Genomic DNA, 25,606 nt, shown 5'->3' with positions numbered 1-25,606 from the left:
CAAGGATATCAAAACTTCAGGGAGTATATGACCACCATGAGGAAGGGTTTGTGGAACAGGCAGAGGGAGATCTGGCCAAAGTAGCGGTAATCATGATCACATGAACAATGATTATTTTGGAGATGAAGAGGAGTTCTAAGGCCAGGACGATGACTCGTAGGAGGAATTGGAGAGAAGGCTAGATCATATTAGGCAATGGAAAGCTGTGACTGCTAGGAAGAATAGTCAGATCATTATACAACCCAAAGGAGCCAAAACAAGGGTAACAAAGATATGCTTGATGTTGAAGGGAGTTGTTGGCTCTAACTCTCCCGACTCTAATGCTCCTAAAGGCATCTCCCTAATTTATCTAGAGGGATCTTCAGTAATAGGATCAATGAGCCAAAATTCTAGTACTACACCAAAGAGAGACTCAAAAGCAATGAATACCCTATGCTTAAATTGCCGGGGTTGCGAGCGGCCGGAGATAGTTAATGAATAAACTACTTGGTTAACTTGTATCACTTGGGCTTAGTTTTTCTCTCGAACACTAAGTTGTCTACCACGAGAGCTCAAGATTTGCAGTTCAGGTTTGGGTTTTCTATCGATTTTGCTGTTAAGAGTGTTGGACATAGCGGCGGTCTGGTTCTCTTCTGGAACACCAACTTGGTGGTTGGCCTAAACTTGTTTAGCAACTCTCACATTGATGTAGTGATCCAGAATGAAAAGGTAGAAGAGAAGGAGTGGAGGTTCACCAATTTCTATGAAGAGTCGACAAGATATAAAAGGAAAAATAGATGGGAATTGCTGAAGTATTCGAGGAGAGAGTATGATTATCTTTGGCTCTGTGCCGGGGATTTAAATGAGATTCTTGAGGCGACATGAGAGGAAGACAGAGAGAGTCGACGCCACTACATTTGGAATATAGGAGAAGCGATCCGGAGATTCATTCCTGCTCATTCACTCCATTTCCATTTCATTCATCGCAAACACCATCATAGGGAGAGGAATTCCAAGTTATAAGATAAGGGTCCGATTTTTCTTTTATCAAGGACTGATCCTCTGTCAAATCACCACAAAAAATTGCATACACCTAGAAAACTTGTGCATCTTTGGTGCCAAAAAAATTCAATTTCTTTTGATTTGTTTGCTATTTTCTGAAATTTCAATCTTGTGCATCGAAACGCCGTCCTCTATATGCATATTATTTTTTTAGAAAATAAACTTTTTTTGAGAAACTTTATAAAATAAACTTATTCACTTAAGTTTCGGCCCGCGACGAACTAGGAGTATTCTGCAGCCCATGTGTACCGTGTGTGGGCTTACTTCCCCAGCAGCACACACACACCCTCCTGCGAACTCACTCCCACAGAGCAGCACACACACACACAGCCGCCGCCGCCGCCGCTGCCGCTGCCGGACGGCGGCCGGAAGATGGCCTCGCTGGCGATCCCCGACGAGCTACTAGTGGACATCTTCCTCCGCCTCCCCACCCCAGAAGACCTCATCCGCGCCTCCGCCGCCTGCGTCTCCTTCCGCCGCCTCGTCGCCGACCGCTCCTTCCTCCGGCGCTTCCGCAAGATCCCCCCCCCGCCCCTCCTCGGCTTCCTCGACTCAGGTCGGCACCTCTTCCACCCCGCCGTGCCGCCTCACCCCTCCGCGCCGGCGGCCAGCGCCGTCGCCCTCGCCGCCGACTTCTCCTTCGCCTTCCTCCCCTCCCCCGCCCGGGGCTGGTCCGTGCGGGAAGTCCGCGACGGCCGCGTCCTCCTCGACAGACCCCGCCGCCACGACTCCGTCGATGGGTTCGGAGCCCTCTTCAAGGAGATGGTGGTGTGCGACCCCTTGCACCGGCAGTATCTCCTGCTCCCCCCAATCCCCGATGACCTAGCCGCTTCGGTCGTGGACCAACTCCTGGTAGAAGGGCATTGCTTGGCCGAGACCTTCCTCGTCCCTCCCGGCAACGGCGACGAGGAGGAGGAGGGGACATCATTCCGGGTGATCTGGATGGGGCTGTTTGAAGCTAAGCTAGTGGCCGCTGTCTTCTCTTCCGGCACAGGGAAATGGCGAGCCTTTTCAAGCGAGTTGTTGCTGGGCTTCCTGTTATGGTCGTGGATGGATCTCTTCATGTCGCGCCATTATGCACATGGTTGCTTCTACTGGGTTTCAGGTTCAATTGAAAAATTGCTAGTGCTTGACATTCAGAGGATGGAGTTCTCCATGGCTGACCACCCACTCTGTGCCAGACATTTGGGCGATGATGTGGCCATCGTGGAGGCAGGCCAAGGCATGATTCGGATGTTTGTGCCTAAACCCGACACATCTCGCCTTAAATATAACGTTTGGCGAAACAATGCTGGGATTTCTACCCAGTGGCAGATGGAGGAGAGGACGTTCTCGCTGGATTCTGGGTCCTTGCTCACAGGTGCGGTGGGGAGGCACTTGCTCCTATATCAGTGTGGAAGCTCGTCGGTCCAGACAGGTGGTTTCACCCTCGACGTCGACACATCCCAGGTTGAGAGGGTGTGTGCTTCATTTCCTGCACCGTCACACGTATATTGCAACTTTTCACCATCGTTGTTATCGTCACCGACAGTGTCAAGTGGTAAGCTTTCCGTTGAGTGACAGATACCTCCTTCCCTTCATAGTTATCTCCACACAATTGCCCGGGTTGCTGCATGATTGAGCTTAACTGTACTAGTATCCTTAACAAAAAAATTGTTTACAGAACTTCGCTGCATTCTAGATAGTGTTCTCTATTCAAAGTTACCTGCGATTTTCTTAAATATTAATCCCATAGCTAAGATTGTCAATCAACATCCAACCATTCTCATCTCAAAGGTCACTTCATATATAGCCTAACTAGCAGTTGCACACCATAAAAGAGGGTATGTTGAGCCTTGCTAGTGTGCAGCTTTGTGTGAAAATTCTCAGACAACAGAAAATTAGCAATAGATTGAGCCCCTTGTGCATGCAGGCGCACGCCATGCTGACATCCAGGGAGCTGGGGAATCTGTGCCAGTGCCTGAAGTACAGGAAGCTGGCCCTGGGGGCACGCAAGGAACTGTCCTCCCAGTGGTCGTTCAAGCTTCAAACCACTTGTTCGTCGTCGTCAACGATGCCGAGGCGCGTCGTGCTGTGGCGAGGGAAAGGAGGACAGGTCTCACTTCATAAGTTGCCTTCAGTTTTCTTAAATGTCAATCACATTACTAAGCCTTCCAACCATTCTCATATGAAGGTTTTCATATATAACCCAGCGAGAGACTAATAGTTGCGTACCGTAAAAGAGAGCAAGTTCAGCCTCAGTAGTAGTGTGCAACATCAAGTGAAATTGTCAGACAACAACTGAGCTTGTGTCCATGTAATGGTGTATCCTTGTGCATATGCAGGCACACACCATGCTGCTGATGTCCAGGGAGCGGGGAGCGCTGTGCCGGTGCCCCAAGTGGAAGAAGCTGACCCTGGAGGCGTGCAAGGACCTGCCCTTGCAGTGGCCGCTCGAGCTCCAAACCCCTTGCTCGTCGTCGACAGTGATGCTGACGAGGGTCGTGGCGGGCAGAGGAGGCGGCGCGCTGGGGCTGGACCTGTGGGGGGTGCAGGGGCTGGTAGCCGAGCTAGAGAGGGCGCGCGAGGAGACAAGGAGCCAGAGTAGCAGTACCATTGCATCCACGACGACCAAGGGCGTCAGGGTTGGATGAGTGACTCGTTCCTTTTTGTAAGTTTGTTGTGTGTTGGTCGCTGGTTATGAGGTTGATGAGCAAGGTTGGATTGCAAAGCTTTCACCGTTAGCTGCCCTGTTGGTCGGCATGTCATCGTCGATTTTGTTGCGGTCTCGACTCATTAGCTGCATTGCGTGGCTGTGGGCCGTGAGGCAACGCTCGTCCATGGTGTATAAGATTGGTATTCAGCCCCCACTGTTGTGAGTAGACATTCATCTGAGTTAACATCCAGTTTTTGTCTGATGGTAAAATCAAGGTCATTTGCCTGTGGCATCAGTTTTAGTAGACTTTGGAATGAGTTGAGTAGTTGTAGTGGACTTTGGAATGAGTTGAGTAGTTGTAGTGGACTTTGGAATGAGTTGAGTAGAAATTCCCAGTGGGAAACAAATCCAGCTTTGGAATTGGTATGCAGTACTACTTGGCAAGTACGTACTGTATTATTTTGTTGTGATTTGGAGCTCACAGAAGTTTGTGTGGGTATTCATGTCATGCGGATGAAGTTGATGTTACTGCCCGTTTACTCCCTCCGTCCCACAATATACGATGCTTTTGCAAGCTATACTTGTGAACATCTTATATCAAGTTGTTATCAGCACAGCTGTAGATTTTTGAGGGGCAAATATGGTTTGTGTCAGCATGTGGAAAAGACAGGTGAGACCAAACAAAATGTGTAAAAAAACTGACAAGTGTGGGGCGACGAATTTTTATGACTCTTTCTAGCCTGCCTTTTCTAGTTTGACTTATACAACTAGCAGCATAGTACTCCCTCCGTCTCAAAATAAATGTATCAACTTTGTACACTTTTTACTATACAAAGTTGAGACACTTATTTTGGGACGGTGGGAGTATTTGATTATAACATCTGTTACCTTAAAAGGACAATATTTACTCTACTCTGGTGTGCACTGGCTGCAAGCAAACAGCATCAATAGCAGCACTGTTCACCCGAGAAGGATGCAAATGATATTCATTCATCTCTTTTTCTTTTTTGATTGATGATTGAAAAGCAATGATCTATCTGACACGTGTTCATCTGTCACGTTTTAACTCATGATTCGGTACTGAAACTACAAATTTAGTACGCACTGTACTGTACTGCTACGTTTACTGAATAGATAGATGATTTCTTGCATTTTTCTTGGCATTAAAAAAGACGCCACCAGCATTTTCGTCAAGTCAATTAACTGCTTCATTCCTTGCACATTTGCGTAAAAAAATCACTCAGCTACCGACCTTATGTGTCGAAGACCACAATTGGCATGGATGCCGAGGCGAGTCATGACCGATAACAAGAGAAGGAGGCATCAATTGAGTCTAGACCTACGAAGAATGCATGGTTAGATGACATAGCTAAAGAGGATGTGCAAGGTGATGAGGGGCTAGAGTACCAGAGGTGTCCAGACCACTGCAACCAAGGGCAACAAGTCCTTGGACAATGTGATCTTCCCTAGGATGTGCTACCACGTACAATGTGATCTTCAAATGATACATTCGTATCTAGACAAATTTAAGATAAGAATTTTGGGACGGAGGGAGTAATAGCTAGCTAAGAGAGTGACATTTTTGGGGCTGAGACCGCTAAGTAGGGTGCCTCCTCTCTTTTTCTCCATCTTTCTTGATCCTTTTGTAAAGTTGATTACATTCGGTTGACTTTTCATTCGGTTTGTGCATGTGCTGTGTTGATTGTTTGCATTATTGCCACTTGCAGTGAGTGAGCTATATATATGAGCAAGATTGTCCGGATGTGAAGTTTTTCACCAGCGTCTTTGCTACCATTGTGTAGACATAGATTACGCTTGGTGTTTGATGGATTCTCGTAATCTTGTTGTTCCAGTCGTTTTTCCTTATTTTATAGTACTACTTTAGTGTCTTGTTGATCTGCTTTGCCTATTTTTACACCTATTTTTATTACATCAGATCATAAAAAGAAGGACATCACATCATAGTTAAGCAACCGAAAACTAAGTCTTAATCGATGATATGGTACTGTGCTTCTTTTAGGGAAGTGCAGTTTTTTTATCTATCCACATTGGTTAAATAAAATGATCAGTGAAGTACTATAATGCACCTACTTATTCACTTTTCTTATAATAGCTTTTTTTATAACAACTTATTCACTCTCTTTTTTGACAGAGAGAAACTAAACTTATTCACTTTTTTAGACAACTTTGTTTTAGACAAACTCCGAAGCTTTAATCAAACCGTCACAATGTTTACACGGACGAAAGTAAGACCATCCGGCTGCCCAAGCCACACATGCCGGACAGCCGATAGGGATAAAGCATGCTTCGCGAGTTTGTGAGTCTCGACATTCAAACTCCTAGATTCATGACTAAGAATACATGAAATAAAAGTACTCTTATGATCTACTACTTCATGAATGATTGCGCCATAAGAAGTCAGATTCTTGCTACAGATATCATCGATTACCACTTTGCAATCCGACCCCACCTTGATCCTCCGCTCATATAGATCATCTGATAGGGCCAGACCTTCTCTTATTGCCAAACACTCGAGGACAGTTGGGTCTCCATTGTTGGGACAGACTATTGCTGAAGCCCCCAGGAACACGCCCTCGGCATCTCTAGCTATTGCGCGCCCCCACTGCACCATATCTTCCTCCTCTCCCTACGGCTGCATCAACGTTTAGTTTTGCCATACCTGCAGGTGGTGCGATCCAAAGTAGTTGTTGAGTCCATCGTGGGTTAACTTGTTGTACTGACTTCTTCTCGATGGATTTCAGTTCGGATAAATAAGACTGGACAAAGCCATGAATGGAGAAAGGACACTAATAAATTTGCTCGTGAATTGCCTTTCGACGAACTCCCCACAGCGCCCAAAGGGTAACGCAGAGCCGCTGTAGGTATAGAGTGTTGTGCCAATCTCCAAAGAAAGTTTTTCAGCTTTGATGGGACCTTGACCCCCCATAGTTTTGTCCATCCCATGCTGTCCAAATCAGAGTGAGGCGAACCCTCCTCTCCATCTAACCACGCCTCCCTGCTGAGTTTGACTCGCTGGATCATCTTATATGCTGACCTGACAGTAAAGATTCCCCTTCTATCTTCACTCCATGCCCAAAAGTCCTCCACTTGCCTAGTACAGAGAGGAATAGCCAAGATCGCTTCTGCATCTATACGGATGAAAACTGATCGCACTAGTTGCTCGTTCCAAGATGAGGTTCTGCTATTAATCAGCTCAGACACCTTACTTGGAGGCGCGCGCATGAGTGATGTCGGTGGCCGCTTCATATTTTCCCTAGGAATCCAATTCTCAGACCAAATATTAGTTGTTTCTCCATTGGTTATTCTCTTAACAAGACCATGTACCATTATATCTCTGCCATCAAGAATAGACCTCCAAATCTGGGAAGGATGAGGGCCCAAAGTGGCTTTAAATAATGTTTGTTCCGGGAAGTAAATGGACTTTAAAATCCTAACGCTCAAGGATGATGGATTTTGAAGGATCCGCCACGACTGCCTTGCCAGCAATGCTAGGTTAAAGAGTTCCAGGTTGCGGAAGCCAAGCCCACCCAAGTGTTTGGGCTTCGTCATAACATCCCATGCTACCCAACACGATTTTACGTTTGCCTTGCTTGCTGCCCCACCAAAACTGCCTGATCAGAGAAGTCACACTCTCACAAAGCCCTCGAGGGAGTCGGAAACATGACATGGAGAACACCAGTATTGCCTGCACTACAGATTTGATCAATACCTCCTTTCCTGCAGCAGATAAAAGCTTCTCCATCCATCCCCTAGCCTTCTCCCATACACGATCTCATAGGTACTTAAAAGTCCCATTCTTCAAGTGACCCACCTCAGTTGGCATGCCAAGATATCTATCACTGAGAGATTCGTTTTGAACGTTCAAAATATTCTTGACATTATCTCTAGTGGCCCGTGGGCAACCACGACTAAATAATATAGAAGACTTGTCACAGTTTATGTGCTGACCTGATGCCAAGCAATAGCTCTCCAGTAGGTTTGAAACTGCATTAGCCCCTTCAATGTTCGCCTTAAAAAGCAGCAGGTTGTCATCATCAAAGAGTAGGTGGTTGACGGCCGGGGCCGTTGGAGCCACCTTGATACCCCCAACTGAGATGCCGAAGAACTGGATTTCATGAGGCACGAAAAGGCCCTCTGCTGCAATTAAGAAGATATGAGGGGATATCGGATCTCCCTGCCGGATGCCTTTGCTAGGTGTGAATTGATCAAGCCTCTCACCATTAATGAGCACCGAGAACGAAACTGACTGCGCCATGTTCATCAAAATTTGTACCCACGATGGTGTGAAACCCAACTTCAACAACATGGCCTGAAGATAGTCCCACTCAAGGCGATCATATGCCTTCACCATATCGAGCTTAAGTGCACTGTAACTGTTCACCTTTGCTCTGCTGCGTTTCATAAAAGGAAGCATTCATATACGCTAATTATGTTGTCAGTTATCAATCTCCGGGGACAAAAGCAGACTGCTCCTCTGAGATGATGTCAGATAGAATCTGCTTCAGCCTGTTTGCCACAACTTTGGATGGAATCTTGTATAGCACATTACATAAACTTATGGGTCTAAATTGGGACAATAAAGACGAGTTCATTACCTTATTAGGGATCATCACCAAAACCGTGTCGTTAATGCACTCTACACTGTCCTCTCATCTGACAATCCTTAGTACTGCCTTAGTCACCTCGGGGCCACAAAGATCCCAATGGCGCTGGTAGAAGTGAGCCGGAAAGCCATCCAAACCGGGAGACTTGGTAGGAAACATTTGAAAAAGTGCACTCTTTACCTCCTCGGCTGTGTAAGGAGCCACTGACACCTCGTTCATCTCGGCGGAGACCTTGGTTGGTACTATTTCAAGGACTGCCTCCATATTGCTGACCCCCTCGCTAGTGTATAGAGTTTTATAAGAATCGTGTACTAGTCCCTTCAACTGCTCGGGATCATTAGTCATTACCCCTAGGAAATTTTGTAATGCCTTCATCAAAATTTTCTTTCGGCGGATGCCAGCTCTCAGGTGGAAGAATTTAGTATTCTTGTCCCTCGAGGTTAGCCAATCAATCCTGGACCTCTACCTCCATAGTAGCTCCTCTCGATGATACCTCTCCACAAGCTTTTCATTAATCTTTAGTTCAACATGTGATGGTGCTATCCGGCTCGGATCAGACCTTAGCTTCTCCAATTCTTTGTTCAATCTTTTTTAATTCTTTTCGGACATTTCCAAAGGTGTTTGTGTACCACCTTCCAAGATCATGTGAGATCGCCTGCAGTTTTGTTCCGAGCTGGTTCGCCCTGCTGCATAGTTCTCCCCCTGTCCACGGTGTAGTGATGTTGTCTCGCCATGTCTCATGGCCTTCCCACATCACTTCGTACCGAAAATTTCCAGGGTTCTGGCATCTCGGGTGTTCTCTGTTCAGACTCAATAGTATTGGACAATGATCTGATGTGGCCGCTGTCAAATGGGTTAGGTCCACTAGGGGAAATCTTGCTCGCCAATCTGCATTTGCGAGGGCTCGATCAAGATGCACCCTGTTATACGTTCCCCCTGTTACTTTCTTCTCGAAGGTCCAAACCCTGCCAATATATCCGACGTCAAGTAACATACAAACATCGATGGCGTCACAGAAAGCCTGAGGCTAAGCGTTACTCCTCTCTCCTACGCCCTCCTGCTCTTCGGGGCGCAGAACCTCATTGAAATCCCCTAAACACGGGTAAATATCCGGTACTCCCACCCCTAGGGTGCTCCCGGTGCTCCAAACCCGGCAGCACATTTTTAAATGTTCGAAAAATTCTGAAAAAAATCCAGCACATTGACACAACATCAAAGTATGTTGTCAAAAAAAATTAAATCAAAATTTGAAACATTGCTCGAGATACAAAAATGTGCTACTGAGTTTTGGAGCACCGGGAGCATCGTAGGGGTGGGAGTACCAGATATCACCCCCCTAAACACATCCACACGGAAGGTTGCTAGTGGTACTGATGTTCTTCTGGGTGTCCCAAGTTTGATGTCTGAGATCGGTCTGGGCCTCTCTATATACAACAGTGCACCTCCACGGGTCCTAACCCTCTTCCAATACTGAGCAATCGATATGATATTCCAAGTAACCAAGAAAATCAACTTTTGTTTCATTATTCTAGAATACACCAATGTCACCACTTCCGCCTCTAATATCAATTGCAAAACCATTATCATAACCAAAAGTACTTGCTAATGCATCTACCCTTGAGCCTTTTATCTGAGTTTCAACGATGCATAAAAGGGTAGGGGCAAATTATTGGGGAACGTAGTAATTTCAAAAAATTTCCTACGCACACGCAAGATCATGGTGATGCATAGCAACGAGAGGGGAGAGTGTTGTCTACGTACCCTCGTAGACCGAAGCGGAAGCATTGACGCAACATAGAGGAAGTAGTCGTACGTCTTCCCGATCCGACCGATCCAAGCACCGTTACTCCGGCACCTCCGAGTTCTTGGCACACGTTCAGCTCGATGACGATCCCCGGACTCCGATCCAGCAAAGCGTCGGGGAGGAGTTACATCAGCACGACGGCGTGGTGACGATCTTGATGTTCTACCGTCGCAGGGCTTCGCCTAAGCACTGCAACAATATGACCGAGGTGGAATATGGTGGAGGGGGCACCGCACACGGCTAAGGAACGATCATGAAGATCAACTTGTGTGTTCTAGGGTGCCCCCTGCCTCCGTATATAAAGGAGCCAAGGGGAAGGGGGCCGCCGGCCAGGAGGAGGGCGTAGGAGGAGTCCTACTCCTACCGGGAGTAGGACTCCCCCCCCCCAATCCTAGATTCCCCGAGGGGGAAAGAGAGAGAGGGGGGCCGACCATCTCTCCTAGTCCTAATAGGACTAGGGGAGGGGGGAGGCGCGCGGCCACCTTGGGCTGCCCCTTTCTCCTTTCCACTAAAGCCCATTAAGGCCCATATGGCTCCCGGGGGGTTCCAGTAACCTCCCGGTACTCCGGTAAAATCCCGATTTCACCCGGAACACTTCCGGTGTCCAAATATAGGCTTCCAATATATCAATCTTTATGTCTCGACCATTTCGAGACTCCTCGTCATGTCCGTGATCACATCCGGGACTCCGAACTAACTTCGGTACATCAAAATGCATAAACTCATAATAACTGTCATCGTAACGTTAAGCGTGCGGACCCTACGGTTCGAGAATAATGTAGACATGACTGAGACACATCTCCAGTCAATAACCAATAGCGGGACCTGGATGCCCATATTGGCTCCTACATATTCAACGAAGATCTTTATCGGTCAGACCGCATAACAACATACGTTGTTCCCTTTGTCATCGGTATGTTACTTGCCCGAGATTCGATCGTCGGTATCCAATACCTAGTTCAATCTCGTTACCGGCAAGTCTCTTTACTCGTTCTGTAATACATCATCTCGCAACTAACTCATTAGTTGTAATGCTTGCAAGGCTTATGTGATGTGCATTACCGAGAGGGCCCAGAGATACCTCTCCGACAATCGGAGTGATAAATCCTAATCTCGAAATACGCCAACCCAACATGTACCTTTGGAGACACCTGTAATGCTCCTTTATAATCACCCATTTACGTTGTGACGTTTGGTAGCACCCAAAGTGTTCCTCCGGCAAACGGGAGTTGCATAATCTCATAGTCATAGGAACATGTATAAGTCATGAAGAAAGCAATAGCAACATACTAAACGATCGGGTGCTAAGCTAATGGAATGGGTCATGTCAATCAGATCATTCAACTAATGATGTGACCTCGTTAATCAAATAACAACACTTTGTTCATGGTTAGGAAACATAACCATCTTTGATTAACGAGCTAGTCAAGTAGAGGCATACTAGTGACACTCTGTTTGTCTATGTATTCACACATGTATTATGTTTCCGGTTAATACAATTCTAGCATGAATAATAAACATTTATCATGATATAAGGAAATAAATAATAACTTTATTATTGCCTCTAGGGCATATTTCCTTCACAAATTTATTCGCGAACTCACGAATTTCTCGAACTGCCGCGGCAGTTCCAATAGAGTGCACTCAATGGGCTTGGCGGCGCCCCTCTAGGGAGCCCGCCAGATGTGTTTTTGCCACTATAACATTGCCTTCCTTTCTAACTAAACTGGTCCTTGATCTCTTGGGATGTGGTACATCAGGTGATGGAAGCGCAAGCATGCCTTCCTCTGTGTCTCCGCTGAATACAAGCAGAATTGCAACTAAAGAAACACTCCCAACAACAGTTGTGTGCTTGCTGTTAATACCATCCGTCGCAGAGGTTCCAACCCCATCTGAAATTTGCTTCCCTGGATCAACCTTGCGGGGCACCCCCGTTGAGATCGATTCATCCACTGCCATCCTTGAAACCCTAGCCCGAGAAGAAACTTCGGGCTGTGAGAGGACCCTAACCCAACGACCCCTCCGGCGGACCACCAAGGCTGGGGAACAGTGCAAGGACCGTCCCTTGGTCAACCCGAGTGGATTCCACGGCGAGGCACAACAGGAAGGAAGCAAACACTCAACGACGGCCGTCGCCGTTGAGAGGAGGTAAACCCTAGGAAAGATTGAAAGAATCGACCGGGACACTTTTTTTTAGACAACTAAACTTAACTCTTTTTTTTACGAGTACTAAACTTAACTTATTCACTTGAGTTCTCGGCCCGTATTCTGCAGCCCATGTGTACCGTGGGCTTACTTCCCCAACAGCACACGCTGCATCGTGCGAACTCCCACAGACCCACACACACGCCGCCGCCGCCGCCGGACGGCGGCCGGAAGATGGCCTCGCTGGCGATCCCCGACGAGCTACTAGTGGACATCCTCCTCCGCCTCCCCACCCCAGAAGACCTCATCCGCGCCTCCGCCGCCTGCGTCTCCTTCCGCCGCCTCATCACCGACCGCTCCTTCCTCCGGCGCTTCCGCAAGATCCACCCCCCGCCCCTCCTCGGCTTCCTCGACCCAGTTGTTCGCCGCTTCCACCCCGCCGTTCGGCCTCACCCCTCCGCGCCGGCGGCCGGCGCCGTCGCGCTCGCCGCCGACTTCTCCTTCGCCTTCCTCCCCGCCCCCGGCCCCCCCTTCGCCTTCATCCCCGCCCCCGCCCGGGACTGGACCGTGCGGGAAGTCCGCGACGGCCGCGTCCTCCTCGACAGACCCCGCCGCCACGACTCCGGTGATGGGCTCGGACCCCTCTTCAATGAGATGGTGGTGTGCGACCCCCTGCACCGGCAGTATCTCCTGCTCCCCCCAATCCCCGATGACATGGCCGCTTCGGTTGCGGACCACCTCATGATATATGGGCAGAGCTTCGCCGAGACCTTCCTCGTCCCTCCCGGCGTCGACGAGGAGGAAGCTGCTACGGCTACGGAGGAGACGTCATTCAGGGTGATCTGGGTGGTGCTGCTCCAAGCTAAGCAGATGGCCCTTGTCTTCTCTTCCCGCACAGGGCAATGGCGAGCCCTGACTCGGAGCGAGTCGTTACCTCTACCGGATTTCACATGGATGGCTTGCTTCAGGTCACGCCATTACGCCCATGGCTGCTTCTACTGGATTTCAGGTGAAAAATTGCTGGTGCTTGACATTCAGAGGATGGAGTTCTCCATGGCTGACCACCCACCCTGTGCCAGAGCTCCGAGCGATGATGTGGCCATTGCGGAGGCAGGCCAAGGCACGATTCGGATGTTTGTGCCTACACCCAACACAGCTCGCCGTAGTTTTACGGTTTGGCGAAACAATGGTGGGATTTCCACCCAGTGGCAGTGGCAGATGGAGAATGAAACAATCTTGCTGCCTTCTGGGTCCTTGCTCACGGGTGCAGTGGGGAGGCACTTGCTCCTATATCATGTGGGAAGCTCGTCAATCAGGCGAGGTTGTTACACGCGCGGCGTCGACACATTCCAGTTTGAGAGGGTGTGTGGTTCTGCTTCATTGCCCAAGCCGTCTCATGTATATTGCAACTTTCCACCGTCGTTATTATCGTCACCGACAGTGTCAAGTGGTAAGCTTTCTGTTGAATGCCAGAAACCTCCTTCCCTTCATATTACTATCACAAAGCTTACAGTTCAAATGGTCACAATATTTATCTCCCCTAAACAAAATATTTGTCATGCAAAGTAATACCTCCTTTCCTTAGAAATGCCAATTGTTTTCAATTCACACATATATCTTGAGTTGTAGCTCCGCATGTTGGGGCACTTTATTTTATCTATAGTAAGTTACTAAGATTCCACACAAAAAACAAATTCACCCGTACATCAGTACTTTCTATCAAAAACCCAACTTTGTTTGCCTGCACGCAGATGTAAACCTTTTTACACCTTCCCCTGTTGGCAGTGCACTTTTGTGATTCGTGCTGCCATTAGTCTTTCGAATCTATCCTCTTTGGTATTGAACTCTGATAATTTTACAACCAAGATATTGCCTTTGTTTAGCCTACTGTTGCAATTGAACCTGGGAACCTTCTACCAGATTGCCATTGATGCTTTCTATGTGCAAATGTTAATTTTTTTTCTCTCCTTTAATCATCGTCCTCTCCTTTTTGTATGTGCTTCCTCCTTTAATTTCTTTCTCATGCACACCCTTCCTTTGAAGCATGGAAACACACAAATTGAAGGGTACTACACAATTGCCCTTGTTTGCTTCATGATTGAGCTTAACTGCTCTAGTACCATTAAGAAAAAATGTTTACAAAACTTGGTTTTATTTTGGGAGTATAGAATTGCTGGATTTTGATACCGGGTTCTCTATTCATAGCTTACCTGCAATTTCATTAAACCTTGATCACTTCATTTACTACTGTTTCTTAGTCAATATACAACCATTCAAATCTAAAGACTAATAGTTGTACGCCATAAAATAGAGTGATTTCAGCCTTGGTAGTGTGCATCTTTAAGTGAAACTGTCAGACAAGTGGAAATTAGCACTAGCTTGTGTCAATGTAATGGTATGACCTTGTGCAATGCAGCCACACCCCACGCTGACGTCCGAGGAGAGGGGGGAGCTGTGCAGGTGCCTGAACCACAAGAAGTCGACGCTGGAGGCATGGAAGGGTCCGTCCTCTCAGTGGCTGCCGAAGCTCCAAGCCCCAATGACGAAGCAGAGGCGGGGTGTGGTGGGCGAGGAGGAGGCGCTGGGGCTGGTGCAGGGGCTGAACCTCCGGAGGGTGCAGGGGCGGGTGGCGTAGCTTGAGAGGGCGTGCAAGGAGGCGAGGGGCCTGCCGGTACCAGGGTGTCGAGGAGGATGATTGTGGCCAAGGGCAACAAGTTCTTCAGCTGGAAGGGCTGCTTGCCTTGTTGGATGTGATACCTAGTCTCATATCCTTTTGTAAGTTCATTTGCCTGATGTGTTGCGCTGGTCTTTTGGTTTTTGCTGCGTGTTGGTCACTCACTGGTTATTAGTCAGGTAGGTAAATGAGCAAGAGTGGCAGCTGAGCTGGGACTTCGAGCTTTCACCATTGTCCCCTGTTTGCTCTTGTCGTCCTGTGCAACTGTTGCGAGATGACACAAAAGCATTGAGCTCCAGTTTGCAAAAACATCTTATATTGTGGGAGGGAGAGAGTACTTCGCATGTTAGTTTTGTCTGTACAGTTTGACCAAATTTATATTGAAGATTTTCAACATCTGCTATACCAGATAAATATTAACACTATGAAAAAGAATACCGTTCCATGATGGATCTAATGATGTTGATTTGGTATTCTGAACACTACGAAAAGAATTACCAGATAAATATAACACTGTGAAAAAGAGTACATAGAAACTCCAAAGCGGGATTCATTTTTATTTGTGACAAAAGTACAACTCATGCCACAGGAAATTCAGAACTGAGAATGATTTGCAGGCGGGATCATTCTCAGCCTCGTGTTACCAGCGCTCTGGGTCTGCCATCACAGCATATAGTAGAGCGAGCAAGCAGACCTGTAAATTCTTGGGGGCAAACGCGGTTTGTATCAGTATGTGGAAGTGTGGGACATGGCACAGGTACAAGATGAGACCAAAACATGTGTAAGAACCGAAGAGGGCGTGATGCCGACCGACTTCTATGATTATTTTTCTAGCCTGGCTATTTCAGTTTGATTTTATACAGCTGGTATATTTGATTACAGCATATGCTTCCTTAATGTTTTAGTGACATTTATACTACTCCGGTGCGCACTAGCTGCAAACAGCATGAATAGCACTGTTCATCCGAAAAGGCTGGAGTCATATTCATCTCTAGCCTTTTCCTTTCGAAAGCTAGGCTGCATTGAGCTGACGCATGTTCATCTATTAGGTTTTATAAAGTATAGATCAGTACCTTTACTGAACAGTCCTAGATCTCGGTGTTGAATTACTGTGAAAATTCCCTCAGTTATTCCAAGACAAAGGTCCACAGCAGCCAGGTCTCTGGGGACCGAAGCTTTGATCCGAGCAGTACCGGTCAATCACTGGTTAAAGAGTCAGGTAAGGTAAATGGGCAAGATTGGCAGCCGGGATTGCGGAGCTTTCACCGGTTTCCCCTCTTTGCTCTTGCCGTCCTGTGAAACTGTTGCTTCATGACTGGTCGACAGTGCAGTGTTATAACTGATGATGCAAAAGCTGTCAGCTATATTTTCAGGCGCAGAGGAAGGAATTAGTACTCTGATCTTTTTACTTCGCATGTTCGTTTTGTCTTTACAGTATGGTGACCAAATTTGTAATGTTGAAAAATATCAACATCTACTATACCAGATAAATACAGTATGAAAAAACAATTCTATCCCATGATGGACCTAATTACCTAATGATACATTGATGTGGTTTTGTGAACATTGACATCTTTTTTCTGTAAGCTTTGTCAAACTTGAGAATATGCGAAGTAAAACGAAACGGATGGGGGTTACAAGCAGACGGAAACGTGGACCGGAAACACTAGAGTGGTGTAGGGATGGATGGTATAAGATGGTATGCAGTCGTCTGAGTTACCAGGCTATATATAATGGATGTTCTTGGTTCCCAGTTACTTTCTTCATAAACTGTGAAATCTCCAATGTACAGAAAAGGGCAGGACTGAACTTGATGTTGGGAAGTAACCGACGGCAGTAACATGAAGTTCATCCAATGTATGAAGGAGTACATAGCAACTCCAAAACCGGATCTATTTCTATTTGTAACATCAAGTGCAACTCATGCCACAGGAAATTCAGAACAGAGAATGAGTTGCAGGCAGGATCACTGGGATGCTAGAAAGTTCAAAAAGAAATTAACTGTATATAATAGATACCGCATATAACCGAGCAAGAGCAAGCACACCTGTAAATTTTGGGGGCAAATATGGTTTGTACCAGTAGCATGTGGAGTATGTGTAAAAACTGAAGCGGGTGCAGTTCCAAAAACTATTACAGGTTTTAGCTAATGGTCTGTTACTGGAGCTGTAAATTACCCCTATTATCTTGTATTGATGGCTTCAGTGCGAATTGCTTCATTTCCAGCACATTTGTATCCAAATGGAGTAAAGGCGTTTGTTTACCTTCACCGAACAGTCCTAGATCTCAGAGTTGAATTACTGTGAAAATTCCCTCATTTATGCCAAAACAAAGGTCCACAGCAGGCAGCCAGGGGTTTCTGGGGACCGAAGCTTCGATCTGAGCATGAGCAGTACCGGTCAATCATTCTGGTTTTTGATCTGGATGAAGGCAAGGGAAGCACGGCAGCTCGAGCATTCAACCAACCAACTGTAAAGTCCGTGCGCCATTAACTATGGTGTCGTCGGTCCTGCATGACTCACCTAACATGCACTCGTCTTGGTTATTTCTAATTCTACACTGATGAGTCAACACTAGAAAGCAATATGCATTTATTTACTGCATCCTCAGGGTCACAATACATTAGTACGTAGTGGCTAATTACACATGAGGATGAGCCAAAAACAGCGACCTATTGCCAGTAGTAGTTGTAGAATCGCAGTGCCGTGCTCTTCCTCTTGCTATTTTCTTCCGATTTCGGAGGATTCGGTCGATTTCGGCGCAAGCCCTGGCCGGAAAGAAGAAGAATGTAGAGACGGCCGTCGTCCTAGAGAAATGCTGGTGGGTGGGGGTGGGATGGTGGCAGCTCCGAGGTGACCACCATGCCGAGGATGCCGCTCCAGTAGCTGCTGCTGCCGCTCTCTCCGTCCCCGGAGACCTGCCCGCTGAGCTCGGCTTGGCCATTGCTGGACTCGCCCCAGCAATCCAATGTATCGTGCAGCATGTCTGTGAAGCCAGCTCCGACGCCTACCGTCCCTTGGAACCACGGCTCCTCGCAGCCAATGATGTGCTCTCCCCTCTCCGCGCCTTCCAGTCCTTGCATCTGCTGCTCGCGGAGGAACTTGCGCACGCTGTTCTCTTCGCACTCCAGATCATCGCTTCTCAACTTCCACATCGCGGAGTTGCTTTCAGACGCCCCTAGGCTGACACTGTTATTATTACCAATGAACGTCAGTGTGGAGGTGGGTGACTCCAGGTCTAGCTTCGCGCCCTGCCATGGCTGCAACATGCCGAGGCACGGGGGAGTGGTAGGCTCTGGCAAGTTTATTGGATGCAGAGGGATTGAGGTTGGTGTGGAGGCTGCTGTGCGCATCATAGATTCTCGAGCCAGCCGCCCCTCGGCCTCGAGCCGGGCGCTCTCCCATTGGGCCATGTGGTTGAGACTGGCTGCGGCCTTGGCTGATCTGACGTCGGCTGCGGTGCCTGCAGGAGCTCCGTTGGTGGCCTTGTGGGTGACGGGGTCGATTCCCATCTTGGCTAGCCTCTTCTTGAGGTGGGTGTTCCAGTAGTTCTTGATCTCGTTGTCGGTGCGCCTCGACAGGTGCGTCGCGATGGCAGACCACCTGCACAGTCCCAGGAAGCAACACTTAATAAGAGATGATCATATATGTATTCATGCATTATCATTGCTGAACAGAATACACAGAATGCCAGCCAAAATTCTTTATTCTGGAAGTGCAAAAAATCAGGAGGATTCTGAATACACAGAATGAAAACGCTGATATTTGGTGCATTCAACACTACAAATTATCCGAAACACCCGTCGAGAGACTCTGAAAAAGAATATTCATACAGCAGTCTGACAAGGTCAGAGACTCTGCACTTGATCTTAGACCCGAAAAAGAATGCAGGTAAGACATTGATGACGCGGCAACAGAAGGATCTGTACTACTCTGAAAGGGAGCTTAAGTTGGTAACTGTGCTGTGATAACCTGAGTAAAAAACCTACATAAAAAACACTACACACCTGTTGCCAAGAAGAGCATGAAGCTGGATGATGGTCTGTTCTTCCTGCAAGCTGAACTTGCCCCTCTTGATGTCCGGCCGCAGGTAGTTGGTCCATCTCAGTCTGCAACTCTTGCCGCACCTCTGCAAACCTGCAAGATGTTGGTCGAACCCTCATCAACTCCGTAGAAAGACGCCTCTGTTCCTCAGCAACCGGATGAAAATCAAGCTTTTGTAGACTCACCGGCCTTGGAAGGCAATGCACGCCAGCTCCCATGACCATGCTCCTCGATGTGGGCAAGAAGCTTCTCATCCTCCTCCGATGTCCATGGACCTTTCTTTAGGCCAACCTTGTCACAGCATGGTGATCTCCCCATTGGAGTAGAGTACTATGCTACCTTTAGGAAGCCAAGAGCTGACAGCTGAGTGCAGAGGAGCTAAATAGAGCAGCAGGAGAAGGCAGGTTAGAGCTATACGTCATTAGCACGATATGAAGGTATGAAAACTGAACTTTCCACGCCTTATCATGATGACATAAATGCCCTTTTGACGGTTTGGTTTTGGTGCAGGTTACTGGGTGCAAGAAGACGTACAGCTCCTCACCGATCGACTGAATGTAAGAGTAACAAGCAAGTGACTTTCAGTTGAGTATGAGTTTAGCATTCAGGTCCACGGCTATGGCCCTCGAAATAAAAGCTGCTATAACTCCAAGCGGTGACCGGACCCCTCCACTGTGACACCAAGTCCAGGTTGGTGAGACCGTAAGGTAATTTTCTTTTTGCCTGAAAGTTATTGAGGGTCAATGTTCGTTACGTATGTTGCTTCATTTTGGGATGAGTCCTCTTAGAGGAGCAATCCATTTGGTACAGCCATTCTGGCAGTCCAGTACAAAACATAGGCTTATTAACATGCAATGTCTACCAATGCTTGGAATTAAGGATTTAATTATAATCTCTCTCAGAGTGAACTGTTTGGTGTACAATACAGCTGTAGATGAAGTGCAAGTTTCTCTAGCAAATGCCATTTATACTGGTGAAGTAATTCATGGATTAGAAGGTGCTTTCAGTAATGTCACCAATGCCTTACTGATCATGGATTCCATTTTTGTTTAATTCTAAACTGGAAGCGCAGATAATTGAACTTATTTCATGCAAAAAAAAACTGAAACTGAAGTGTGAACAGCTTATATGAACTAAAAAAAATCAATGTTTTTTGTGAGATGTAGGAAGATACTGGAAGCATTGCAGATGAAAAAGTACAAAGACGACACCTGGATAAACATGTATTGGTATGATATGGGACCACTACGGCAGTGAATAGTCAACATCAAACTACATGAGTAACTTTACTTGCAGTTCTGTGTAAGGAAACACTTACTGAATAGTGGGGGAAATGGGAAGAACACAAAATGTTCAATAAACGTAATACTGCACACATGTAACACATGGATATAAGAGCTGCACTGTCCACTGTGGAGAAGTAGACAGGATAACATGTAGTCTCAACCTAAAAATACATGCCCAGTGTATGAGTAAGATATGGGGATACTTCAACTGAAGTACAGCAAAGAGAGGGGAAAGAAGGATGCCAAAACTATTTCATGACAAGAATCATTATTCAGCCTAAGAAAAATAAGCATTATGACATCTTAAAGACATAATTTGTGTTTATAACAGCACATTTGCACTGTGTTAGAATAGAGAACATGTGAACAAACTAACTGGAGACAGGTCAGGGATGAAACACTTACCTCATTGCGAAGGAAGTAAGGACATCCATGACCCCATTGAAATAACTATGTAACATTACATTATTCAAGATTGTGGTACAGGTTCTTCCATCTGCACATGGCTTTTCAGACTAGATCAACCCCTTGTGCCAGTGGAAGATTGTACCATCTTGTTTATCACCTTGGTTGCCTCCTGCAAAGGAAATCTTGGATGATCTGCTGGGAAGCTGTTGTTTACCGCTGTCTAACATGTTGGCCTGAACCAAACTTGTCGATGGAACAATGAATAAGTTCACAAATGTTTGAGTGGCATATAGCTAGAGATTTAACTGCAATTTCAAATAAAGGCCAATTAACAACTGCTATCACGATGAAATTGCTAAATAACACAAATTATGAAATCAGACACTGCTAGTCTACTTCTTTGAAGCTATGGCGATTTGATAGGTGGCATTAATTTGCAATCAGGTTAAAGATTGCAGGCATAGGTGGAAATTATTTTCATTAAATTTAGAGGGTCCTAGACTGTTGAAATTTCCAGCACAGGATGACATACCAACAATAACTACAACTAGTAAATTTGCAACCATACAGATAAAGTGATTTTTTTCAAAATATGGTAATCCTATGGGTTTGGAAAAGTACATGTGATTCCAATGCAAATATCTCTTCTCAAATACATCTATTATAAAGACATGCACTGCAGGATAGAAGTACTGATGGCAAATAAAGCACTTAAATATCTACTCTCGGACAGACTGCCATGATATTATGCATAACCTTGATATGACTGCATAAAGGCCCTTATAAAACAGTCACTTTTTCAGCACAGACATCTAATTTGCAGAATATCATTGTCCATAACCTCTTTATATGTAAGTTGTGAAAAAGGGATATGCATACCTGGAGGAAGAATTGATTAGTGAGAACTGACGCTGGTGTCCTGCCATGTTAGTAAATAGGGCAGCTGTTATGACTATTGTAATCTAGACTAGAGAAGCCGATGGACCAATACCAACTTGTGTGCGTCATACTGAACCAACAACCAGTATTAGATGGTAGTAGCAACAACAGACAAGAACTCGTGGAAATTTGTGCGTACTTTAACCCCTGCCACTTGTGCATGATACAGCGTTAGCATGATATGCACAAGTTGATTTTATTGTAAGCTGGAAGGTTCCGGACAACATAAAAGCCACCAGCTATGCATTCAGTGTAAAAGAATTAGCAAAAACTAAGTAGAAGAAGATAAACAAGAGCACAACAAATGGTAAATGACAGGAACAGACTCCACACTTTCACGCTGCTACATGCATACTATAATTCTAGATCCACCTGTGATTATGAAGATGCTCTCTAGCAAATATGGTGGTAAAACCTTTTCAAACAACTGACAGTAGAACTTTATTAGGCAGAATATACAATCAGTGCCCAGACAGGTTCCATCCGGTCTCGGTAACAGTTCAGACCCAAGCATACCATTACTATTTTGCCAAACACCATTGCTTGTCTGACATGCTCTGACGGATCATGGATGTGGGGGATAGCAATGTTAGGAAATTGAGAGTAGTGTAAATACATTGGTGTTACAAAGCACCGAAGCAGGTTGAATCAAGACGCTAAGTAAAACCAACATCAAATTTTATCATGATCACTTGATCAGCATTGTCAAATGAGCCATGCAGAAGTTCCGCATCAACATACATTCCCTGAAACATAGACAACACAGCTCACCTTACATGAGAAGAGCATCACACCTGTTGAACCTCGGAAGACCCTGACCCTCTGAATATGCCATCCCAATAGCAGCCTCACCATCCGTCCCTACACCCATGTAATAGAGTCTCCAATCATACGGCCCATCCATTTGCACCAGGCACGGGGCGCCAACCCCAGCGACGTCCCACTCATCATCATCCTCCGACGGGCGCAGCGCTGGTGATTCACTGCACCGCCTCCACCCTCTCAGCCCGTCCTCCGACACGGCCAACCCAATGCTCACCCCACCACTGCCATCCAAACCCTCGTACGCCATCATGTACCGACCGGCGGCGCGGTCACGGACGACATGCCCCTGCCGCACCCCGCCTTCGTCGAACGATCCAGGCCCGCCTCCCTCGAGCGCCTTCCCCACCCTCTCCCACCGGATGCCGTCCCTGGACCTGGCCACCCCAATCGCGTGCCTCTGCGACATTTCGTCGAACGAGTGGTAGTACATCCGGAGGTCCCCGTCGGCGTGCATCACCACCTTGGGGGCCGCCGCGCAGCGCTTCTCCCAGCCCTGAGGGTGGTCCTCCCCGACCCCGAGGAGCGCGCCGGTGTGGTGGCCCCCCTCGATGCGCGCCCAGTGGCGGCCGTCCTGGCTGATGGCGAGGCCGGGCAGCGCGGCGACGTCCGCGGCGGGGAACGGGGACGACGCGAGGCGCGCGTCGTTGGAGCCGGTGTAGTAGAGCCAGTATACGGCGGAGGAGGAGGGCGGGAGGCGGCGGGACGACGGCGCGTCGGGGCCGGAGATGATGAGCACGTCGCCGGGGCGGACGGCGGCGGTGTCGAAGACCCACCAGTCGGTGGAGGGCAGCAGCGGGTCGGGCGCGACGGGTGGGCTCCAGCGCAGGCCGTCGGGGGAGGTGGCGAGGGAGACGCGCGCCCCGGAGTGGTACCAGAGGAGCCAGTCGCCGGCGGGCAGGCGCTTGACGACGGGGGAGCCGGCGCCGCGGAGGAGGAGGCCGCGGGAGACGGCGGGCTGGTGGTGGTGGGTCGGGGCCTGGCAGCGGAGAGGGGAGGCCAGTGGGCAGCGCGCCGGCGGGAGGAGATTGGCGAGGAGCATGGCGCCGCCGGGTGAGAGCGTGACGGTGGCGGAGCCGGGGATTTGGATGTGCGGCGAAAAATCCAACGGCCGGATGACAGAAAGAAACATCACGAAATTCAAGCGTTTGTTTCTAATAGTGGGAAGGAGTATCATATACTCCCTCCCTTTCACAATATAGTGTGTCCGTATTTTCCGAGATCTAAATTTAATTATAAATTTAATAAACAAGACTAACTGTGATGGAAGCAATAATTTAATGATATAATTTTTGCCTCCGCTGTAGTCGGTCTTGTTGGTTAAATTTATGATCAAATTTAAATCTCGAGAAACATAAACGCACTACATTGTGAAATGGAGGAAGTATTAAGGCGTGTTTGGTTACCTGTATCGTTTTTTGCCCGTTTGCACTCGTTTATGCTGTGGTTAGAAGGCTCGGTTTCTTCGTTGTTCGACATGTTTCTATGATTAAACCGTCTAGAAAGTTTTCAAAACCGAAGAAAACCGGTTCAGGAACCCCTGGAAGGTTCCCAAAACCAGGATGGCAGAAGTGGTGGGCGGGCCGGCCCAAGTCATCCCTCGCTGCAAACCTCTGTGCGAAAGCCCGACAACTTGACGCAACGTGCGTCAAGTAAGATTTTTCGCATCAAGGTGTCGACCTTTCGGATAAAGACCTGGCGATCAAGCGATCACCTGGCCAGGCCCATTAAAGTGTGGCAGCAATTTTCAGTTTTGGGAACTTTCTAGAGTTTCCCAGCCGGTTTTTCTGGTTTTGGGCACCTTCTAGAAGGTTCTGTGAACCGATTTCCTGCTTCTCTTTTTTTGTTTTTTTGTTTACTTTTCTTCTTTCTTTTTACTTTACTTTTCCTTTTTTGTATCTTTTTTATTTTTAAATTCTATTGTTAGTTCATGTTTTGAAAATTCTTCGGAAACTTTTAAAAAATGTTCGTGCTTTTAGAAAACGTTCAATATTCTTAAAAATGGCCGGGTTTTCCAAAATTGATCATAACAAATGGTCGAGCGATCACCTGGCCGGGCCCATTAAAAAATTCAGGAAGTTCAAAAAATGTTTTTGTTTTCAAAACTTGTTCGGAATTTTTTTGTTCAATTTTATCAAAACAATTCAAATTATGACAGCAATTTCACAAAATATCCCTGTTTTGAAAACTTGTTCACAAATTCAAAAAATGTTCTTGTTTTCAAATTTTCATTCATGTATCCAAAATTGTTCGTGTTTGAAATTTATTTGGTATTTTCAGAATTGTTCTCCATTTCGGAATTAGTTCTAAAAATTCAACAAATGTTCATGATTCTAATTGTTTTTTCACAAATTCGAAAAATGTTCATGTTTACAAATAATTTCGAAAATTCACCTTTTTAAATTTTGTGCACAGAACAAAAAATATTTTATTCCAAAAAAAAGTTCCCATTTCCAAAATTCGCTCACATCATTTTTTTCACAAATTGGAAAATGTTTGGGAATTTTGAAAATATTCCTGTTTACAAATTTTTCTCACTAATTCAAAAAATATTTTCGTTTTCGAATTTTTTTCACATATTCGAAAATATCATGTTTCAAAATTTGCTTACAAATTCAAACAATGTTCGCATGTTTAGTTTTTGTTCACAAATTCAAAAATGTCTGTGGATTTAAAAAAATGTTCTTGTTTTCCAAATTTTCTCATATATTCAAAAAATGCTACAGTTTTCACAAATTCTAAAAATGTTCATGTTTTCAAAATTAATTGGCTAATGTAAAACATGCTCGAGCTTTGTAAAAAATAGTTTGTAATTTTTAAAAATGTATAGTTTTCCAATTTTGTTATTTTTTTCAAAAAATATTTTGCGTTTACAAGTAGTTCATAATTTCAAAAAAATGTTCTCGTATTTAATTTTTGTTCCTATTTGCTTTTTTTATTTTTTCCCAAATAATGTTTGCATTTAATAAGTTTTTCCTTTTTAAAAATCTTGTTTGAATTTTTTTGAAGTTTTAGTCTGCTGCCTATTATAGTTCATATGCTCCTGGCTGCCCTTTTATACACATAACTTCAGTTAGTATAGTAGTTATGGACGTGGTTCCTTGGTGGGAGGTCTTGTGTTCGATCCTTCGCTAACATGTTTTATGGAATTTCGCGCGTGTCAAATATACCACTACTAACACAT

The 25,606-nt window shown here is 46.3% G+C and overlaps 4 protein-coding genes across 12 annotated transcripts; 2 read left to right on the top strand and 2 right to left on the bottom strand.

Moving 5' to 3' along the window:
• The first annotated feature begins 1,289 nt into the window (after nt 1-1,289).
• Nucleotides 1,290-4,083, top strand: LOC125540280. 4 transcript variants are annotated; one of them, XM_048703879.1, is made up of 3 exons: nt 1,291-2,499; nt 2,954-3,136; nt 3,366-4,083. In XM_048703879.1, the coding sequence occupies exons 1-3, from the start codon at nt 1,414-1,416 to the stop codon at nt 3,672-3,674; spliced, it is 1,578 nt and encodes a 525-aa protein (XP_048559836.1). In that variant the 5' UTR covers nt 1,291-1,413; the 3' UTR covers nt 3,675-4,083. The 4 variants fall into 4 exon arrangements, with proteins under 4 accessions (XP_048559838.1, XP_048559837.1, XP_048559836.1 ...); XM_048703878.1 differs by having other exon boundaries at nt 1,292-2,581; XM_048703881.1 differs by lacking the exon at nt 2,954-3,136 and having other exon boundaries at nt 1,290-2,499.
• An 8,296-nt stretch (nt 4,084-12,379) lies between these two features.
• On the top strand, nt 12,380-15,359 carry LOC125540276. 2 transcript variants are annotated; one of them, XM_048703871.1, is made up of 3 exons: nt 12,380-13,259; nt 13,330-13,700; nt 14,667-15,359. In XM_048703871.1, the coding sequence occupies exons 1-3, from the start codon at nt 12,383-12,385 to the stop codon at nt 14,883-14,885; spliced, it is 1,467 nt and encodes a 488-aa protein (XP_048559828.1). In that variant the 5' UTR covers nt 12,380-12,382; the 3' UTR covers nt 14,886-15,359. The 2 variants fall into 2 exon arrangements, with proteins under 2 accessions (XP_048559828.1, XP_048559827.1); XM_048703870.1 differs by having other exon boundaries at nt 12,380-13,700.
• Nucleotides 15,360-17,498: 2,139 nt separating this feature from the next.
• LOC125540279 (transcription factor MYB106-like) lies at nt 17,499-20,793 on the bottom strand. 2 transcript variants are annotated; one of them, XM_048703876.1, is made up of 5 exons: nt 20,307-20,414; nt 19,779-19,786; nt 19,153-19,351; nt 18,931-19,060; nt 17,499-18,526 (listed from the first exon to the last, which is right to left on the bottom strand). In XM_048703876.1, the coding sequence occupies exons 3-5, from the start codon at nt 19,283-19,285 to the stop codon at nt 17,731-17,733; spliced, it is 1,059 nt and encodes a 352-aa protein (XP_048559833.1). In that variant the 5' UTR covers nt 19,286-19,351; nt 19,779-19,786; nt 20,307-20,414; the 3' UTR covers nt 17,499-17,730. The 2 variants fall into 2 exon arrangements, with proteins under 2 accessions (XP_048559833.1, XP_048559834.1); XM_048703877.1 differs by lacking the exons at nt 19,779-19,786; nt 20,307-20,414 and adding an exon at nt 20,659-20,793 and having other exon boundaries at nt 19,153-19,345.
• On the bottom strand, nt 20,285-23,576 carry LOC125540277. 4 transcript variants are annotated; one of them, XM_048703874.1, is made up of 3 exons: nt 22,372-23,576; nt 21,541-21,580; nt 20,285-20,966 (listed from the first exon to the last, which is right to left on the bottom strand). In XM_048703874.1, the coding sequence occupies exon 1, from the start codon at nt 23,552-23,554 to the stop codon at nt 22,373-22,375; it is 1,182 nt and encodes a 393-aa protein (XP_048559831.1). In that variant the 5' UTR covers nt 23,555-23,576; the 3' UTR covers nt 20,285-20,966; nt 21,541-21,580; nt 22,372. The 4 variants fall into 4 exon arrangements, with proteins under 4 accessions (XP_048559831.1, XP_048559832.1, XP_048559829.1 ...); XM_048703875.1 differs by having other exon boundaries at nt 20,285-20,904; XM_048703872.1 differs by having other exon boundaries at nt 20,285-21,747.
• Nucleotides 23,577-25,606: the final 2,030 nt, after the last annotated feature.

Source organism: Triticum urartu, chromosome 2 (genome assembly GCF_003073215.2).
Source record: "Triticum urartu cultivar G1812 chromosome 2, Tu2.1, whole genome shotgun sequence".
Classification (NCBI taxonomy): domain Eukaryota; kingdom Viridiplantae; phylum Streptophyta; class Magnoliopsida; order Poales; family Poaceae; genus Triticum; species Triticum urartu.
This window is presented reverse-complemented; position numbering and strand designations above follow the sequence as displayed.

Excerpts from the sequence above, each read along its gene's own strand:
- LOC125540280 (XM_048703878.1), top strand. The coding sequence starts at position 1,414 with ATGGCCTCGCTGGCGATCCCCGACGAGCTACTAGTGGACATCTTCCTC. Across the intron at positions 2,582-2,953 it reads GTCACCGACAGTGTCAAGTG|GCGCACGCCATGCTGACATC; the intron begins GTAAGCTTTCCG and ends TTGTGCATGCAG. Across the intron at positions 3,137-3,365 it reads GGCGAGGGAAAGGAGGACAG|GCACACACCATGCTGCTGAT; the intron begins GTCTCACTTCAT and ends GTGCATATGCAG.
- LOC125540276 (XM_048703870.1), top strand. The coding sequence starts at position 12,383 with ATGTGTACCGTGGGCTTACTTCCCCAACAGCACACGCTGCATCGTGCG. Across the intron at positions 13,701-14,666 it reads GTCACCGACAGTGTCAAGTG|CCACACCCCACGCTGACGTC; the intron begins GTAAGCTTTCTG and ends TGTGCAATGCAG.
- LOC125540279 (XM_048703877.1), bottom strand. The coding sequence starts at position 19,285 with ATGGGGAGATCACCATGCTGTGACAAGGTTGGCCTAAAGAAAGGTCCA. Across the intron at positions 19,061-19,152 it reads TGCATTGCCTTCCAAGGCCG|GTTTGCAGAGGTGCGGCAAG; the intron begins GTGAGTCTACAA and ends AACATCTTGCAG. Across the intron at positions 18,527-18,930 it reads CATGCTCTTCTTGGCAACAG|GTGGTCTGCCATCGCGACGC; the intron begins GTGTGTAGTGTT and ends GGGACTGTGCAG.
- LOC125540277 (XM_048703872.1), bottom strand. The coding sequence starts at position 23,554 with ATGTTTCTTTCTGTCATCCGGCCGTTGGATTTTTCGCCGCACATCCAA.